This window comes from Diospyros lotus, chromosome 2 (assembly GCF_014633365.1).
Source record: "Diospyros lotus cultivar Yz01 chromosome 2, ASM1463336v1, whole genome shotgun sequence".
In the NCBI taxonomy this organism is placed as follows: domain Eukaryota; kingdom Viridiplantae; phylum Streptophyta; class Magnoliopsida; order Ericales; family Ebenaceae; genus Diospyros; species Diospyros lotus.
Window position 1 is genome coordinate 38,938,958 of NC_068339.1, and position 20,028 is coordinate 38,958,985.

Consider the following 20,028-nt stretch of genomic DNA (forward strand, 5'->3'; position numbering starts at 1 on the left):
TCCACCATCTTGACCTATCCCGATCGAAGGCCGAAATCTCCATCCTCAGCCCCGGTTGAGTGGAATTGATACCCCCAAAACCCCTCTGATGGGCTCCCTCCCCTGCTTCCATTGGTTCTTGTGGTCGCAACCTATTCACCGGTGCAGTCAGTATTAGTGCCGACGTTGACCTTGAGGGAAAATCCGTTGGCAAGCTAACATTCAACTACCGAGCAAACATGCTTAGTGCTGCCGTAAGTTGCTGGCTGAGACCCGAAAATTCTTCTCGCAATCCGGTCACAGCCCGATCCAACGTAGTTGTGTATTCCAATCGACTCCGGTGGATCTCTTCCTGTGTATTCCGAATTCCTAACTCCAGCGTCTCCAATCTATCATCCACCTGCTCCTGATGTTGTCGCAATCCCAACTCGATCGCGTCCAATCTAACCTCCATCTGCTTCGCTCACGTTCCGTCGGCCATTCGATTTGCCAGGTCGCGGGCTCTGATACCAATTGTCAAACTCAGAATCTATGGAAGGGGTTCCTCCCGTAATTCTGGAAGGAACGATTTAGGCGGGAAGAATTGAGAAGGGAAATTGAGAGAGAGAGATTTAGAGAGGGCGAGAGAAACGTGAATGAGAATGAGAGGGAAAAGAATCTGTGGAATAATTCTCACATGAATTCCCATCCTCAGCTTATCTTCATTTATAGGAGAGCTACACAGCATGGCGCGGCAGTTAGGAAACACCCCATGCTCGCGCCATTTGAATTAGCAACTAAAGGGTTATTACAATTCTGCCATTACCCTCTAATTACAGTTATACCCCTGGCCTATGACAACTAGCTGGCAACAGGTTGTATCAAAGTATTCGGACATGTCAATTGTGGCAATAGAAGCACGTGAGTGGACTGAATCCATGAAGGACTCATGGGCAAGTATGGCTGACTGCTGATGTAAGATGGTTGTGTGCAAAAAAAAAGTTTTCCTTGGCTGAATTAACATAAGTGACCTACTTTTCTCCCACTCTCAAACTCTGAGACAATAAGATTGACAATACAATTTAGCACATATAAAATAAGTTTATGGTTAGCAAAATATATATATATAGCACATAAAAATAAAAATAAAAACCATCAGCACTCCCCAACTAAAACATCTATGGTGCTACGCAGGCCTCGGGCATTGGAAAACATGCATATAACATATCCCCCAGCTGCTAAAGATAACTAAATTGCATGTCACAATGTTGTGGGTCCTCTACCAGCCAGAGGCATTAACATTTGTGGAACTCTAAACTCTAATAGTATGAAAGAAATTATTCCATCATATAAGCTTCCCAAAATGGAAAGTTAATCAAAATATCACTCAGCAAAAGAAAATGAATAATTTGCCAGATTACAGTCTGGTCGGTCCCAACCCAGCACCAAATGAAGGGCACGACAAGCCACCTCGGATGAAAAGATATGGAGCAGTAAATAATTTAAAGAGATCAATTGTTTTCTGATATGCTTGCATCTGCATTACCAAACCAAAACCAGAACATTGACTTTATGCCCTTCTCTTTGTTTGTTTGGTCTTCATTTCTAAATAGATATCTGTCAGCTTTTGGTCAGTCAGTTCCTTGCATGAGAGATTAAGCTTACAAAGTGGCTGTCCTATATGCACTAATTTATTCAACCTTATTAGTCTCACCAAATATGACAATACTGGAAACTTTTCAAAAGACAAGGTAGAATCTCATTTTCTCACCCATAAATGACAACATCATGTTATATTAATATGTTGTATTAGAATTCTAGAGAATTCAATGTACTTCAATGTTCACTGAGTCCACATTAATGCACCCAACTCTTGAAAATATCCTAAATTTAAGGGTTGTTAATATGATCTGACATAGACACACACACACACACAAGAAATTCAAACTCTATTCCATGTAAAATATGAAGGCGTCTAAATCTCAAGGAGTCTTTGGCAACATCTCAAAAGCCTAATGGCCAGTTTGGTATCCGTATTAAATGGTAATGGGATAAAGTTAAGGATAGGATAAAATAGTGATGGAAGCAAATAATATTGTCTCACGTTTGCTAAATGAGATATTACCTTAAGTTACAACTATCCCATGTTTGGATTGTCAAATTGTGAATGAGGTATTACCTAAAGCTAATTTGACAATTTACCAATTTGCCCATTTTCTCTCAAGCTCAAATTCAATCCCAAAAATTCCGTCTTCAGAACAGCCTATAAATAATCTGATTAAAACGAATTAAAACCATGTTCTACAAGAGTTTCATGACATATTCCAATAGAAGATGAAAAGAATAAAATCTTTTATGAAACCAAAACATTCAAACTCTGCTCTTCTTTTTGTGTACCAAAAGGTTGTGTCTGTACATGGAATGTGCTCATCTTCCTGGGACTTTAATTGGTGGGAAAATGATTCCCATGTTTGGTATATTAGATACTAGGGAATCTCTTTTTCCCATGGGAATCACATTTCCATGTTTTGTGGGAATCAATTACCCACAAAACTTGGGAAAGTCACTTTCCCAAGTGATGGGAATGTGATGTAAAAATTTTTGGACAGATTTGACCTCAGCCTTTAAAGAAAGCACACCCTTTAACTTCTTCATTTTCCCCAAAACAAAACCCCTAGAGCTGCTGCATTCTCTCTCTTCTCTGTGTAGAAAATTTCTGCTCTTCGCTCTTTCTCTTCCCTGTGCGAACAATTTTTGTTATTAATTTATGTACATTTTTAAATTCTGTACATCATTTCAGTGGTGTTGGTGTCATGGGGTTTTTATTGATTAGTGTCGTTGGTGCCATGGTGGTGTTGATGCTATCCAAGATAGGGATCTTTTGCTATGTTGGATGTCTTGGTCCCACAGGATTTTCTCATCTTTGTGTTGGTTTTTTATCTTTTGCATTAGTTGGTGGCACAGTGGTGACAAATTTGGTTTTCTCCTCCTGGAGGTGGGGTTACTTTTGGATGTCTTCTGCTTTGTTGGGTACCCTTTATTGTGGGTTTGATTAAAAATATTGCTCTGATGGATTTTGATTTATATTTTAATAATATTCCTCCAGTGTATAGCATCTTGTTTATTTTAAACAAATTTGGACTGATAATAATATATAAAAAATAATAAAATTAATTGAGAATTAATAAATATATTATTATGTTATTTTGAATTTTTGGTATTATATTTTGGTATATATTTACTTAGATATGATATTTTAAATTATTAATACTTAATGAATGCCAATTATGCATATAAAATTTCTATTTTAAGCCATAAGGGTATTCTTGAAACTTTCAAATACTTTTCTGGTAAAGTGCTTAAACTACCAAACATACTAATGTTACTTTCCCAGGATTTTAATTCATACATTCCCATGCATACCAAACGCATCAATGTTACCTTCCAGAAATAAGATTACTGGGAATGACATTTCCAGGAATCACATTCCTGAGAAGATGAAAAAGAAGAAGAAAAACCCCAAAACTGAAAATCAAAAAACCCCCAAAATTAGAAATCAGTGTTAACAGTAGAAGAAATCACATCTGGAAAATCTGTCTGCAAATCAACATGATCTGGAAATTGGGGAAGAAGAAGAAGAAGAGATGGTGGCAGCGGTGGTGCTGGTGTGCAATCTGCTGATATGGAGATAGAGGGACAAAGGAACTGATGAAAATGAAGAGAGAAAAGATAGAGATGGAATATATATCTAGGGCAAAAATGGTCAAAACGATGCATAAATTTAATGCCACTGCACCTGGATTATTTATTACCAGGGGGGTTAGTTTATCCCACCTCAGTGGGTTAGTTTTATCCTATCAGGTGGTACTACAAACACAACTTTTTACACCAAATAGGGTATTAACCATTCAGGTAGTATTACCACCAATTAATCTGCCTACCAAATGGGCCGTAAGTAGTCAATGCTAATCTTAGGTTAGTCATCTTTTAAACTTGGCTATAGATGATAGCTCTACATGATCAAAAGTAAATATGCCTACAGAAACATATGATAACGAGCAATCAACTTCAATAGTCTGAAGTTTCGCATGATATGGTAACACAAATGAATTTAAAGAGACAATGAATAAAGCAAGTTGAAGTAATCAACATCTTCATAAAATGCAATTACAAATATTTATCACAATCTAAAGGCAGAAATTTTATGGAATTGTTCCAAAATTCTAGAGGGGAAAAACATCTCAAAGGCTATTAGCAAGCATGCAAATTATACAAATATTTATCAAATTCAAAAAAGTTAGAAGTTATGTACCTCTTCTAACAGTGCCCTGCTTTTATTTTTCAAAAGTTTCTTTGGAGGAGCTGGGGGCAATTTTTTCTTGGGAAATGCCACTCTGAGCTGAAAATAGAAGGCTGTGAATAAAATAAGGATTTCCTAACACAAGTTTAATCACATACAATGAAGGCAGAGCATTAAATTTGATCAACCACCAAAATGACACAACACTAAAATAAAAGTTACAGATTTGAGTTTGGTTAGCACATAATAAAAATTGAATGTAAATTATCCATATTAAAGTTGCTTGACAACTTTGCTACAAGAATTTGGAGTAGAAATTGAAACACACCTCAGAAAATAGCTTCAAGAATTCACTAAATCTACGCAGTAATCCCCGAGTAGTGGTGATCCCTTCTGGTGATTGTATACCAATTTGAACCCTGTAAAACTGTTTCTTAAGAATGTCAACATAGGAAACAAAAAGTTAATAGAACAATTCAGAGATAGCTTAAGCAAGAGTTTTTTCTCACAACTGTATCAAGCAAGAGGTCATGATCACGCAGTTTTAAGTACAGCAGGTAAGGAACTAGCAGAAATTGCCACTAATGCACCCACCAGCAGAAAAAGAAAATGAGAGGACAGACAAACAAAAAAGACTGAAGGTGAATAATCCCTCATGGAGATATGAAAATTCAAACAATATATGCAATTTGTAAAATAATCAACATCTGAGAAATTTGCATAATTCAGTGCAAATAAAAAAAAAAGACAAGCATCCTTTGTTTCATTAATTGCCAAAAAAAAAAATACATCCTTAGTGCCATACTGCTCTTTTCTTCTTCTACAACCAACTTCTAAAAATGCTGAGAAATTTGCATAATTCAGTGCTAATACAAAAAGATAAGCATCCTTAGCTTCATAAATTGTCAAAAATATCTTTTGTGCCATGCTACTCTCTCTTCTTCTTCATAAGTTTAGTTTCTTATTTGTCTAGAATTCCTAACATTTGATCCAATGAATTTCACACTAGTTGTCAGCCATCTGATGCAACCCTCCTTTATCCAGGCTTGTGACCAACTACAAATAGTAGGAACCCCTTCAACACTAGACATGTTGAGGGGGATTACTCAATCCATAGAGGATATGACCATAGATATAATAACCTTATAGAGGATATGGACATGGATAGGGATGGTTAAAGGTCTAGAATCCATGTACCCGACCTACCTTGTGGGATAAAGGCTTGTGATTGTTGGTGTTGTTGATAAGTTTAGTTTCATCCTAGTACACAGAGCATCAAAAACTTCTTGTATCATACAAATACACCACAATTTTTAATACAAAATTTTCAGAAACAGCTAGATAAACCTATCAATCTGCAACTGAAAATTGGCATATCTAGTTCATGAATATAACCATCAAGCAAGGACATAGAATTAGTAAAACAAATCAGCAGAATAAGCAATATTCCCATCCAATGAAATTTTCTCCCTTGCAAAGGATCAATAAAGCATTTATATGGTGCAATGATCAAAAGGAAAAATGACACTCCACCTTATAGTTTCATAAATCTCTCACAATTGAAAAATATAATGATCAAAATGCATCATATGAAATGAGACAATTGCTGCCTCTGATTGATTTATGGGAATTTAAGATAATCTTTTTGTTGTTGTCTTAATACAACAATAAATTTATGATGCAGGAAAGTGCGACGTGGGTGGCTCAACAAGGTGGTGGGCTGCAAGTGGCTGTTCAAGATTAAAGAAGGTGCTGGGAAAGAAGATAAGCCTAGGTATAAGGCTAGACTTGTGGCTAGGGGCTTTACTCAAGTACCTGGCATAGATTTTAATGAAGTATTCTCACTGGTTGTAAGACATACTTCAATTAGGATCTTGTTAGCCATAACAGCACACTTAGACTTAATGCTTGATCAAATGGATGTCACAACAACCTTTCTACATGGAGATGTCATGGTCCTAAGGTTTAGCCTATGACTAGAATGGAAATTGGAAGGATCCGATACAGTGAAGGTCAAGAACAGAATGTATAGAAGGGAAGTTGAAGAAGAATGGGGGGAGAAATTAGAGAGAATTGAGGGAGAATGGCAGAAGAACGAGAGAGAAAGATTGGAGAGAAATTGGAATTTCTATTATCATTCAACATGAGAATCCCATCCATTTACAGCAGCCTTATATAGGCATATTTGTCTCCTAACAGCCTTGCACATGCAGCCATGTACTCCTAACTAATTGCTAAAATATCTCCTAATAAGCCTATTATAACATTACCCCTTTAATGCTCCTTGAGTCATGGCAATTCCCCCCTCCTCGAGAGAGTTCTGGTCCTCAAGAACTTGCAACAAGTAGCCACTGCTTCATCCAATTCCCGTCTTTGCTATCTGATCTATCTTTCTTTCTTCATTTCTCCTTCTAGGCCTCTTCTTCTTCCTCGTTCTAAAGTGTCCCAGATCAACTCCAAGCCTAAGTTGCCCCACTTCCATAGGAGAAACTTTATCGAATGCAAGCCCCATACAACCACCTCCTCCTATAGCCGTCCAATCAATTTCGGTCTTCCATTGGAAAACATGATCAGCCACACCTGACCTGATATGGTTAGTAGTTGGAACTTGGAGTCTAAAGGAAGAGTTAACTGTATCCATAGCTTCCTTGGATAGTTCATCCCCATCCCATACAAGTAAGTTAAGCATCCCTAGTTGCAGTTATTGCATTTTATGCCCATTGCCATGTTCTATTGCAAAATTACTAGCAACATCCTGGAAATGCAACTATGGGAAATTGTTGACTTGCCTTAAATACTTAGATGAGCCTTGCTTGTGAGCTTCAAAACTAGGTGCTGCCACAACCCCAATTCCAACAGTCGGTTCCTCTGTCAATACAGTAGATAGAAACATGAATTTTCCCACTGGAGCAAGAACCAGTAGAGCAGTTGTAGTTCCATTCCTTACTACCAAACTTTTGGCTTCTTCAGTTATCTCTCTCAGCTTCCCACTAGTTTATCAGCTATCCCTGAAATTCCTTACCCAATCCACACATCTTCACAACATTAGAAGATGTTTCCATCAGGGATACATGCTCAATCATGCCATTTCCAGTGATAGTAAGGGACTCAATCTTCCTTACCAACCAAACCCAGCCCTGAATTGCAACTCACCAACCGAGATTTGAAGAATTGCAACAGCAAGAAACTCCTTTCCCAGAGCTGTTTCCTGATCATTGTCATACACCCCATACTTATCTTCTCCACTTTCCTCTTCCAGCCTTTTAGTAGGTGCTTCCTGAGGTATTATTTCTTCTTCTAACTCCTCAATCACTGCAGCTGAATCCCTCTCCAATTCTAGAGATTCCTTGGTGTCTCTTGTCATTCCTGACAACTGATTGAATGCCTCAAGCATCTCTTGTTTTGGACTTCCGATATTATCATCTAGATCATCCTCATCAACAACCTCCTTTCCAAAGGAATCAGGGTACTCCTTTAATTCTTCTTTTATCCAAACACCTTGAACCAAGCCCTCGGACTTTCTGTTGTTGCTGCCAACACTGTCCTGACAGCCACAGCCACCATCCTTATTAATTCGACCGAAACCAGTATCCTTCTTCCACTCTATTCCAAGGAATTCCTCCTTGTTAAAACTTCCGTAATAATCATCAAAGTATTCCACCGGAATGTTGTAATGATACTTCTTAATAAGTATTATCGCAAACTCTTGTAGCTTCTCGCATATCATAAGGCCAAATTCTTTGCTCGTATCATGTATCCCATTGCTTGTTCTTTTGTCCCCGTTACTGCCAACTAAAAATGCAGTCTTCTTTGGCTGACATTGAGGCTCTATTCCAGCTGAAATTGAAGCATTCTTCTACTGTAATTGAGGGTTCATCTGCTTCATGTATGCACTACTCCCAATGGCCTCACAAGCAGGTCATTCCCCTGAAAATGCAGCACCCTTCTGCTGCGACTGAGACTCCAATGTTCTCGTGCGTACACTACTCCTCCTAGCCGAAATCTCACTGGCTAGAAAAGCAATAGGCCAAGAAACCACATCTCTTTCTATCATAAATCCCCACACTTCCCTTCTGTAACTGCTTCACCCAATCACCTCTAAAATTGATCTAATAAGTGGCAAATTGCAGCCACTGTTATGCTTCAAGATCAAGTCTATTGTAGCAGCGGGAGAAGTCGCACAATTACAGCGACATGATCAGCCTTCTTAAGTCCCCTAGATCGCCATCAGAAGTGAGAATTGATAGCTATGGTGGTCACCTTCACAACCGAGATCGTCGGAGTCAAGGAACTGATCTAGATCGTATGCTACTCCAGATTTCCGTAATCGCCTTCAATTTTCGAGAGTCAAGCTCGTTGCGTCGGAATCCATTGGCCAAGTCGTCTTCCAATTCCAAGCCTCAAATATCAACCGACCTTCCATAATCGCCTTCAATTTTCGAGAGTCAAGCTCAGTGTGTCGGAATCCAATTTCTGCTTCGTCACATGATGATCGACTCCGATGCAGTCGACATAATTTGCTGGATTCAATCCGGAATCCATCTAACCTTACTTCGCACGTCAAAACCGAGCAAGACTTGTTAAAATTCGATGTTGTTCATCAACATCTTGCCTCGCCCATTCCGAATCTGTTGCTAGATCACCTTCGTAAATCACTATTGGAGATTAATATCTCCAAACATCAACCACCTTCTAGGTCACCAGAGTCGCCAGCCCTAATCGCTAACCTATCAAGCTGCAACATCAGCAACGCACCAGTTGGTCACTCCAGTCACAACCCTCCTGGTTGTCTGCGTCACCACCTTCGACGGACTCCCACACCAATCACGAATGCTCCTCAGTTTGCGTCGCCTCTGGTGCTGTCTACGTCACCAACTTCAGCGGATCTCCCGTACCAGTCGTTCGCTCTAGCTGCGAATCCTCCTAGCTTGCTTGTCTTTGATTCTGGACAAGATTACTAGAGCCTTAGCCGCGAGCCAATCCCCTACTTCTCCTTCAAATCCAAGCCAACACTCCCTTCCTCGTGCATCGAAATCAATTTCGAGATTCAATGGCCGTGGATCATAGGCTCATTCAGCCTCCAAACAATTGGTTCCAAATCCGCCTAAGCTGTTATCGATGCCTCCAAGAAAATCGAACAACTCTTCCAGATCACAAGCCGTGATCACCTGTAGCTCAGCTTACCCAATCGCTTCTTGTAACTCGACCAGCTCCGAGAACTGTCCTCCAAAGTAGCCTTAATCAGTTCCAAGGAACGCCTTGCTTGGTGACAATCTGTCCTTAGTTCCTTAGGAATCAGATCAGAATTGCTAACCAATCGATTCTGTTGAAGCTCCTTGACAGTTCACCCATATCACTATATCTGCCTCAATTCCGTCTAGAATCGATTGAAATCACAACCGAGGAACGATGCTCTGATACCAATTTGTCATGGTCCTAAGGTTTAGCCTAGGACTAGAATGGAAATCGAAAGGATCCGATACAGTGAAGGTCAAGAACAGAATGTATAGAAGGGAAGTTGAAGAAAAATGGGGGGAGAAATTAGAGAGAATTGAGGGAGAATGGCAGAAGAACGAGAGACAGAGATTGGAGAGAAATTGGAATTTCTATTATCACATGAGAATCCCATCCATTTACAGCAGCCTTATATAGGCATATTTATCTCCTAACAACCTTGCACATGCAGCCATGTGCTCCTAACTAATTGCTAAAATATCTCCTAATAAGCTTATTACTACATTACCCCTTTAATGCTGCTTGAGTCATGACAGGAGAGTTGGAAGAAAATATTCTTATGGAGCAGCCAAAGGGATTTGAGGTTAGAGGAAATAGAGAGCAAGTGTGTTTGCTTAGGAAGTCTCTCTATAGATTAAAGCAATCCCCTAGGCAATGGTATAAGAAATTTGACTCTTTTATGATTGTCCAAGGATTTAAAAGGAGTGCATATGATAGTTGTGTATATTTCAAACATATGCCTAATGAGGTATCAATATATCTTCTCCTATATGTAGATGATACGCTGATTGCAAGTCAATCGGTCATAGAAATCCAAAATTTAAAACTGAGATTAAGGTCAGCCTTTGAAATGAAAGAATTAGGAGAAGCTAGAAAGATATTAGGCATAGAAATTAAGAGAAATAGACAGCAAAGACAGCTTAGTTTATCCCAAAAGACATACCTTAGTAAGCTGGTTAGAAAGTTTAATATGCTAGATGCAAAGGAGATTTCTATTCCTTTTGCACAGCTCTTTAAACTCTCTCATGAGCAATCTCCAAACAGCAAAGCAAACATGAGAGAAATGAGTAAGATTCCTTACTCAAATGTAGTGGGCAGTCTAATGTACAGCATGGTCTGTACAAGGCCTGATTTGGCACACTCTATGAGTGTATCTAGTAGATTTATGACCAATCCAGGGAGGGCTCATTGGGATGCTGTGAAATGGACACTGAGATATGTAAAAGGAACATTAGATATGGCTTTGGTTTATGGTGGAGCAAAGCTAGGAGAATAAACTTGCATTTTAGGATTTTCGGATGTTGATTATGCAGCCAATCTAGATAGGATGAGATTCTCAACCGGATATGTTTTTCAGCTATGGAATTCTACCATAAGCTGGAAGACCAACCTACAGCCTGTGGTGGCTTTATCCACCATTGAGGCAGAAGAATACATTGCTGTCACTGAAGCAATAAAGGAAGGTCTTTGGTTAAAAGGGATTGTGGGTGAACTCCTAGGAAGAAATGTCAAGGTTAAGTAAAGGTGTGATAGCCAAAGTGCAATCCACTTGGCTAAGAATCAATCCCATCATGAAAGAACCAAACATATAGATGTTAGGTATCATTTTATTAGGGAGATCCTTGAGAAGGAAGAGGTAAACCTAGTTAAAGTTGCAAGAGGAAATAATGCGGCTGATATGTTTACAAAACCGGTTCCTTTGTCCAAATTACAGCATTGTTTGAATATTATTAATGTTTGTTTGTGTAGGTGATCAGGTGCATGTCAAGCTAAAGCCAGAAAGGAGAGCAGGTCAAGGCTTTGATGATTGAAGAATGGAGTGGATCTTACTCAAGACAATGGTGGAGATTTGTTAGTGTTGTCTCAAGTAAATCCAGCATATTGGCAATTAGGATGCATTGGAATTTGGGGTTATAGATAGGCGATTTTTTCCAGCTTGTAATTAGAATTAAGTTTGGGGGTAAAACCGAAAATGTCTATACCGGTTATAAGTTCCTAGTAATTAACGCCCTATTTTTCTATAAATAGGACACGGGCCTAGGCTTAGTCAATGCATAATTCATTCTCACAAGAAAGTCGAAAGAGGAAAGGCTGTGTGTGATTGAATAGTCTTTGTAATCTTGGAAAGGCTTGTAATCGTGAGGGAGAGGGATTGTACTGTGATCATTCTTTCTGAATCAAAGAAGGCTGCTCTCGGGAGGCTTTAGAGATTGGATGTAGGGTTGTCCTAAGGGGCAATCTGAACCAGGATAAACGACTTGTATTCTTCTGTGGTTTGGTTTATTTTTCTGTCATTTACATTCTGCTTTTTTCATTCTGATTTCATCTATGTTATCGTTAAAATCTGAGAGTATGTGCATGTGTGAGGCAGTGTAATCCAACTAAAGAATCTATTTCTAAGTGATCCTAAGTTAACACAAAGAAAGAACCCCGCCCATCTACAAAGTCATTTCACCTCAAAGCAACCATCTCATTCTCCAAGACCAAGCAACCTATAAGAGCATCTTTACCCTATTGTTATGAAGAACCTTCCATACACCATCATAAAATCCTAAAGGCTAAATAATCTCCTCTACCTCTCACTCTCTCTTAATTGCCTTGGTTCTCTCCCTTCCAACCTTTAAGTGCTCTTGGAACTTCATGTTACCCGTCATTACTTCAGGCCTTATCTTACCCAAGTCCACATCAAGTATACAACATCCTAGGCACCACCAAATAATATATTGCAAATACTTCTCACTAACAATGATATGTCAAATATCTTCCAACAATAATTAACAAAAGAACAAAAATATATGACCACATATGTTGCCAACTTAAAAAAAATAGATTAGGAAATTTCAATTAGGTAATTATATTCTTAAAAATTGCATGCAAACAAGTAAAAGTCCTCGTATAATACCAAAATAAATTGAGTATCAAATATTATTATGCATATAGAAATGCAAAGAAGTGCAATGTTCATCATCATTAAAGCCCACAAAGTGCCTAGAGTGAAAAAACTAAACAAATGTGTATACCACCACAGGATCTGATCCACTTGATTCAGGGAGGATGACCCACGAAGGAATTGTCACACAATAACTCCATCCCGAGTGAGGATCATGTGGCCATATGGAGTCTCGTCCGTCCTACATTGGAAGAGAAGAAACTTTTATATCCTACGAGAAATTAGACTTTTTAGAGACAAAATGAATAGCTTAGTATATAAACTATATAAAAGGCCTAAATAACAATGCAATAAGCATAAATATTGGTCTACCTAATCAAATCAAATAACATCACAAGCACCTATAGTCATAACACATTCCATACCAGTTATAGTTGTGAATAGGTAATATATCAATTCTCATAAAAGGATATATATTTAAGTTCTAACATGTCCATGCAAAAATCTCAGACACTTTGTAACACAACTAGCAACAAAATATGCATAAAATGTCACAGCGTTTCTTATTATCCACGGAGCAAAATAACAAAAGCAATAATTGCATCCACATAAGCATAATGAAAACCATTATAAACCAAGTATGTGGTAAACTGCCTAGGCCTTAAAATCACCCACTATCTCTATTAGGATTAGGAGTTCTTTAGACAACTCAATCAATGTTTACACATGCCAATCTCTCACACTCCTCACCCGAAATCTACCCAATCAATAGAAATAAGAAAGTAAAATGTAAGAACAGAATTAAAAGGAATGAATAACAGTGAAAGAAACATGTTATCTTGGGAGCACTTAGAATTAGATTATTTAGACTGAATTCACTGCCTCACAAGTGCGCACACTCACAGTTCAAACAACTACAGAGATCAAATCAAAATGGAAGAAAACATAATGTAAATTGACAGAAAATTAAATCAAACCACAGAAGAACACAGAGCCTTTATCCTGGTTCAGATTGTCCTTGGGACAATCCTACATCCAACTTCTAAAGCCTCCCGAGAGCAGCCTTTCTTTGATTATCAAAATGCGATCAGTACAATCCCTCACAATTACAAGTCTTCAAGATTACAAAGAACTATTCTAATTCGCAGCCTTTTCTCTTTCACTTTCTCATGAGAATGAATACATCGCCTATGCCTAGACCTCTGTCCTATTTATAGAAAATAGGGCGTTAACTACTAGGAACCTTATAACCGGTATAGACATTACTGGTTTTGAGCCCCCAACTTAATTATATTTACAAGTTGGAAACCGCCTTTCTATACCCCCTAAATTCCGATGCATCCTTACTGCCAATTAGCTGGATTACTCAAGACAACACTCTAACAAAACAACCAAACCAACACAAGAGGGGAGTGATATATCCTGGTTTGGATTGCATGAAAAGCAACCCTACATCCAGCCTCAATCCAAGAGCAATTTCACTAGAAATCCAACCTTTGAACACTACAAGAAGTCCCTCACTCTTATCCCACCCAAGTACAATCTTTCTTGGAGATTACAAAGAGCTTTCTTGACACAAGCCCTTCCTCTCACACACTGCACGCGCACAATATCAAAATGAATGATTGGTTCTACCTCAAATGACTGCCCTTAGCCCTATATTTATAGACAAATTAGGGCGAACACTTCTAGGGATAAAACAGGTATTGCAATACCCAAAACACCCCTAGGTTACATGTTACCATTAGAATAAAACAATCTAACTATCGCTTGAAACCGATCAGGACTTTACTGCTCACTTCTAGATCTTCTACTAGATGCAAAACAACTCAACAAATCTCCACCATTTTGCATGAGAGATTTCTAGAATCCGGCTCCACCACTTGTCTTGAGTATGGATCCATTCTTCATCCATCAAAGTCTTGAGCCTTCCAACAGATGAACTAAACCTGCTCTCATCCAGACTGCTACACAAACCTGATCGCTCAAACACAACAAACATTAAGAATATTTAAAACAATGCTGCAAACTTTATCAATAAAACAACCTTGGATAACATTTCAGCTGCATTGTCTATACCTGCAACCTTTTATTTAGGATTAATTCCTCCTCAAGGATTTCCCTATCAATATGATTGATTCTTTTCATGGTGGGACTGAATTTTTTGGTCAAGTGGGCTGCACATTAGCTATCCCAACTCAACTCAACCTAGACATTCCTCTAGGAGTTCTGCTGCATAATCAGCAGTCAATACCCCTAACTGCATGGCTCTTCTTCTAGACTTACTCCACCAGAAACCAAATCCATATCAATGTTTAATTTTACATACCAAGGAGTCCAATTTCACAACATCCAAGTGAACCTTACCTGAATTGACCATAAATTTGCTAGCCATTGCAACAAGTCCACTCCCTTCTATTCCCACATACAACACAACCCTCGTTCTCAAGATTACAAAGCGACCTTTTCTCTAGCCTTTCTCTCAGAACACTCACAGTACTCGTTACAATAGAATTGAGAACTCATAACATGTCAATTCCGGCCTTTAGGCTTTACCACTACATTTGAGTAAAAACCTTACTCATTTCTCTTATGTTTGCTTCATTATTAGGAATTGCTCTGCACTTTAAACTTCTTTACCAGCTTACAAAGGTATGTCTATTTTGGATAACTGACCTAAATCTCAGCTTTTAACTTGAGGATCTCTATGGATGATTACCAGAGAAGATACATTTACATCTCATTAGGCATATCTTTGAAATAATTCACAGCTACCAAATGCACTCATTTTAAACCCTTGGACTATCATAAGAGAATCACATTTCTTATACCAACACCTTGAGGATTGACTTAATTCATAGGGAGACTGTTAGAATTATTAGTATATATTATAATTATTATATGTGTGTTTGTAATTAGATTAAGCCCGTAGGTTTAAGGCCCATTATGCTAATTATAAATAACAAGTTAAGAGAGGCTAGTTTCTTAGGATTTTTTTCTCCTAATTATTTTCTCACATGGTATTAGAGCCACCGGTGAGAGAAAAAATCTTAATCGTCGATGTGTATCGTTTTCCAGCTACTTTTAAACCCTAACAGTCACTGCCCAGACCAAAACCCTACTGTCCGCCCACCACCCTTGAGTTCACCGCCTCCAGATCGACCGACCGCTGAAGAATCGCCGCCGTTGGACCAGCCACGTGCCCCCACGCGCTGCCTCCGCCTCCACGAGCCAGCGCGTGACAGCACGTCTGCCGATCTTCTTTCGTCGGATTCTCTAGATCTAACCACCTCCGACCCCTAAAGCTATTTCTGGTGTCAAAATCTTCATCATGTCTGACTTCAATGACGCAGTTTCTGCCAGTGCTACTCCCGCTTCAATTTATGTCATTACCCCTACTGTCTCTCAATCCTTTGTTGTCTCTAATCTTGGGACAGCCAATATTACCACCATCAAGTTGATAGGGTCTTCCAATTATCTCTCATGGACAGCCTCTGTCAAAATGTGGTTCAAAGGGCAGGGTCAAGCAGATCATCTTACCACGAAGGCTGAAAGTGTGCCAGAAGCTAATCGGGCAAGATGGGAACAAGTTGATGCCCAGTTATGTAGCCTCCTATGACAATCTATTAATCCATCCATCATGCAGCTCTTTCGCCCCTTTGAAACTTGTGTTGATGTGTGGAAGGAAGCTGAAGAGTGTTATACAAACAACATCCAACGTTTGTACACTGTGGTCTCTAATATCCAGAATCTCAAGCAAGAGTCGTCCATGGAATCTTATCTAGGGCAGGTTCGAGCTCTCATGCAAGAATTTGATGCTCTTCTTCCTCTTACTACAACCCGTACCGAACAGATTGCTCAATGAGAGAAGTTTTTTATGGTTATTGCTCTCTTTGGTCTGAAACCAAAGTTTGATGCCATCAGACATCAAATCTTGACTAGCTCCACTAACCCTACCATAAAGGACTCTTTTAAAAGGTTGTTGAATATGATAGGTGCACATGGTATGTCTTCTTCTTCTCATGTTGTTCCTCCAGCCAAATCTTCAGCTCTTGTATCTTAGGCTTCCACCGTTGTAGGAAATAGAGGACGCAATAATAATCGCTCACGTCCACAGTGTACCTTTTGTAAGAAACTGGGTCATCTTGAGAACAAATGCTGGAAGAAACATGGTCGACCAGCTGCTCCACCTGCATCATCTACTAGTGCAACTCATGTATTTCAGAGTGATCCTAGTCTTACTCAATCTCCACCAAGTTCGCAATTGGTACCTATATCTGCAGCTGAGTATAATGCCTTCCTGAAGTTCCAGGCCACCTAGCTGTCTCATCCTGGTAATCCAGTTGCTTGTGTTGCTTAAGGCTCATCTGTTAGTCCTTGGATTATAGATTCTGGCGCCACTGACCATATGTGTGGTAATGGGCTTCTTTTCTCTTCACTTACCCATTCTGATACTTTACCTACTGTTACCCTGACTTATGGTACCAAAACTGCAATTAAAGGGATCGGCCAAATTACACCCACCTCTTCTTTCTCATTAAATTCTATTTTATATGTTCCGGATAGTCTTTTTAATTTGATTTCAATTAACCAACTCACCAAAACTCTTAATTGTTCTGTTCTCTTTACTCCTACCTCTGTTTGTGTTCAGGACCAGGGTACGGGGCGGACGATTGGCGGCAGGTGTGAGTCACATGGTCACTATCATTTTGTTGTGCCTAGTTCACCGATAGCTTGCACTAGTGCCGCTTCCCCAGATCTTCTCCATTATCGTCTCGGTCATCCCAGCCTCTCCAAATTGAAGAAATTAGTTCCTAATTTGTCGTCATTGTCCATATTTAATCGTGAGTCGTGTCAGCGTGGTAAACATGCTCGTCATTCTTTTTCTCGTCGGGTCAATAATAGGGTTGAGGCTCCATTTTCCCTTGTGCACTCTGATGTATGGGGGCCTAGCCGCATCCATTCTAGTCTTGGTTTTTCATATTTCGTTACTTTCATTGATGACTTTTCTCGTTGCACTTGGTTGTTTCTTATGAAGAGTCGGTCCGAATTGTTTTCTATTTTTCAGACATTTACTGCTGAAATAAAAACACATTTTGGAGTTTCTATACGTGCTTTACGTAGTAATAATGCCCCTGAGTATTTTTCTTCTCCATTTATTACCTTTATGACTTCTAATGGCATCTTGCATCAATCCTCTTGTCCTTACACACCTCAACAAAATGGGATTGCTAAGCGTAAGAATCGCCATCTTATTGAGACTGCACGAACGCTCCTTTTACATGCCAATCTTCCCAGCAAATTTTGAGGCGATGCTGTTCTAACTGCATGTCATCTCATCAATCGCATGCCATCCTCAGCGTAACAAGAGCAAATTCCTCATTCCCTTTTGTTCCCTACTCAGCCACTTTATTCTGTTCCTCTTCACGTTTTTGGATGTATCTGTTTTGTGCATTCTTTTTCACCTAGACAGGATAAGCTTGCTGCAAAATCTCTCAAGTGTATCTTCCTTGGCTATTCCCGGTTGCAAAAAGGCTAGAAGTGTTACTCTCCTGAGCTGAATCGCTATTTTTTGTATGCTGATGTCACATTCTTTGAACATCAGTCCTTTTTTTCGGTTGCTCAGCCTGATTCACAACGTCTTCACCAGGTTTTGCCTGTTCCGTTTTCTTTTCTTCCGCTGTCCTCCTTGGATCCATCTGTCTCCTCTGTGGTGCCCACCCTACCGTTTTCTAGTCCACCTACCACGGCTCCTCCACTTCTTACCTATCACCGTCGTCCTCATCCCGCTACCAATGCCGGCATTCCTTCAACCCAGGACTCTCCTGACTCGCTCTCTCCGTCTATTGTCCCTCCTGCCCTGGATCCTGAGCCCGACAATCTCCCTGTTGCTCTTCGCAAAGGTACACGGTCTACTCATAATCCCCATCCTATTTATAACTTTTTATGCTATGACCATTTGTCTCCTCCTTATAGTGCATTTGTTTCGAGTCTTTCCTCTGTTTCTATTCCTACAACCACAGGTGAAGCTCTGTCCCATCCTGGTTGACGCCAGGCTATGTTCGATGAGATTGACGCCTTATATTCAAATGATACTTGGGATTTAGTATCTTTACCACCAGGAAAGACTCTCATTGGTTGTCGTTGGGTATTCACACCCAAAGTGGGTCTTGATGGCCAAGTGGAACGTCTTAAGGCCCGCTTGATTGCCAAAGGCTTTACACAGATCTATGGGCTGGATTACAGCGATACTTTCTCTCCTATTGCGAAAATGGCCTCTATTCGTTTCTTTCTCTCTCTGGTTGCTACGCGTCATTGGCCACTCTATCAACTTGATATTAAAAATGCCTTTCTTCATGGTGATTTGCAAGAAGACGTATACATGGAGCAACCACCTGGTTTTGTTGCTCAGGGGGAGTCCAATGTAGTCTGCAAACTCAGGAAGTCTCTCTATGGTCTGAAACAATCTCCACGGGCAGGGTTTGGCAGGTTCAGCACTGTGGTTCAAGCCTTTGGTCACACTCGAAGTGAGGCTGATTATTCGATTTTCTATCGCCATTCTTCTTCCTTATGTATCTATCTTGTGGTTTATGTAGATGACATTGTTATCACAGGGAGTGATCAGGTTGGAATACAAAAACTGAAGGAACATCTACATCAGCACTTTCAAACCAAAGACTTAAGCCGACTTCGGTATTTCTTGGGTATTGAAGTTGCTCAATCAGGAGACGGTATCTCAATTTCTCAGAGGAAGTATGCACTAGACATCTTAGAAGAAACTAGTATAGTGAATTGCAAACTAGTTGACACCCCAATGGATCCGAATGTCCGACTCTTGCCGGGACAGGGGAAGCTTTATTCAGATCCTGGAAGGTACAGGAGACTGGTAGGCAAGTTGAACTATCTCACAGTCACTCGTCCTGACATTGCTTTTGCTGTGAGTGTAGTTAGCCAGCTCCTTAGTTCACCATGTGATTCTCACTGGGATGTTATTATCTGGATTTTGAGATATATCAAAAGAGCACCAGGTAAAGGTCTACTCTATGAGAATAAGGGTCACACAGATGTTTGTTGTTATGTAGATGCAGATTGGGCAGGATCTCCTTCTGATCGTCGGTCAACTTTTGGATATTGTGTTCTTGTGGGAGGAAATCTGGTTTCTTGAAAAAGAAAGAAACAGAATGTAGTAGCTAGATCTAGTGCAGAGGCAGAGTATCGAACTATGGCTAATGCAACTTGTGAGCTCATTTGTCTTAAACAACTCCTGCAAGAACCCAAGTTTTGTAAAGTGTCTCCTATAAAGCTTATTTGTGATAATCAGGATGCCTTGCACATTGCTTCCAATCCAATATTCCATGAGCGGACTAAGCATATTGAAATCGACTGTCACTTTGTTAGAGAAAAACCGGTTGAAGGTGTTATTGTTATAGAGTTTATTAACTCCAATGTTCAACTTGCAGATGTCTTCACCAAGTCTCTAAAAGGTGCTGGAGTGGAATATATTTGTAACAAGCTTGGTGCATATGATATCTATGCTCCAACTTGACGGGAAGTATTAGAATTATTAGTATATATTAGAATTATTATATGTGTGTTTGTAATTAGATTAAGCCCATAGATTTATGGCCCATTATGCTAATTATAA

General features: G+C 39.5%; 1 protein-coding gene across 2 annotated transcripts in view; it reads right to left on the reverse strand.

Annotated features, from left to right (window-relative positions):
- The window catches only part of LOC127793940 (PX domain-containing protein EREX), a 49,811-nt gene that overhangs the window by 22,864 nt on the left and 6,919 nt on the right, over positions 1-20,028 (reverse strand). The window contains exons 2-4 of one of the 2 annotated variants that reach the window (XM_052324757.1): positions 12,514-12,624; positions 4,587-4,685; positions 4,271-4,357 (exon numbers count right to left, since the gene is read on the reverse strand). In XM_052324757.1, the coding sequence (XP_052180717.1) occupies positions 4,271-4,357; positions 4,587-4,685; positions 12,514-12,624 (297 nt within the window). The remainder of the gene's footprint in view (positions 1-4,270; positions 4,358-4,586; positions 4,686-12,513; positions 12,625-20,028) is intronic. The other variant, XM_052324758.1, reaches the window with a different exon arrangement.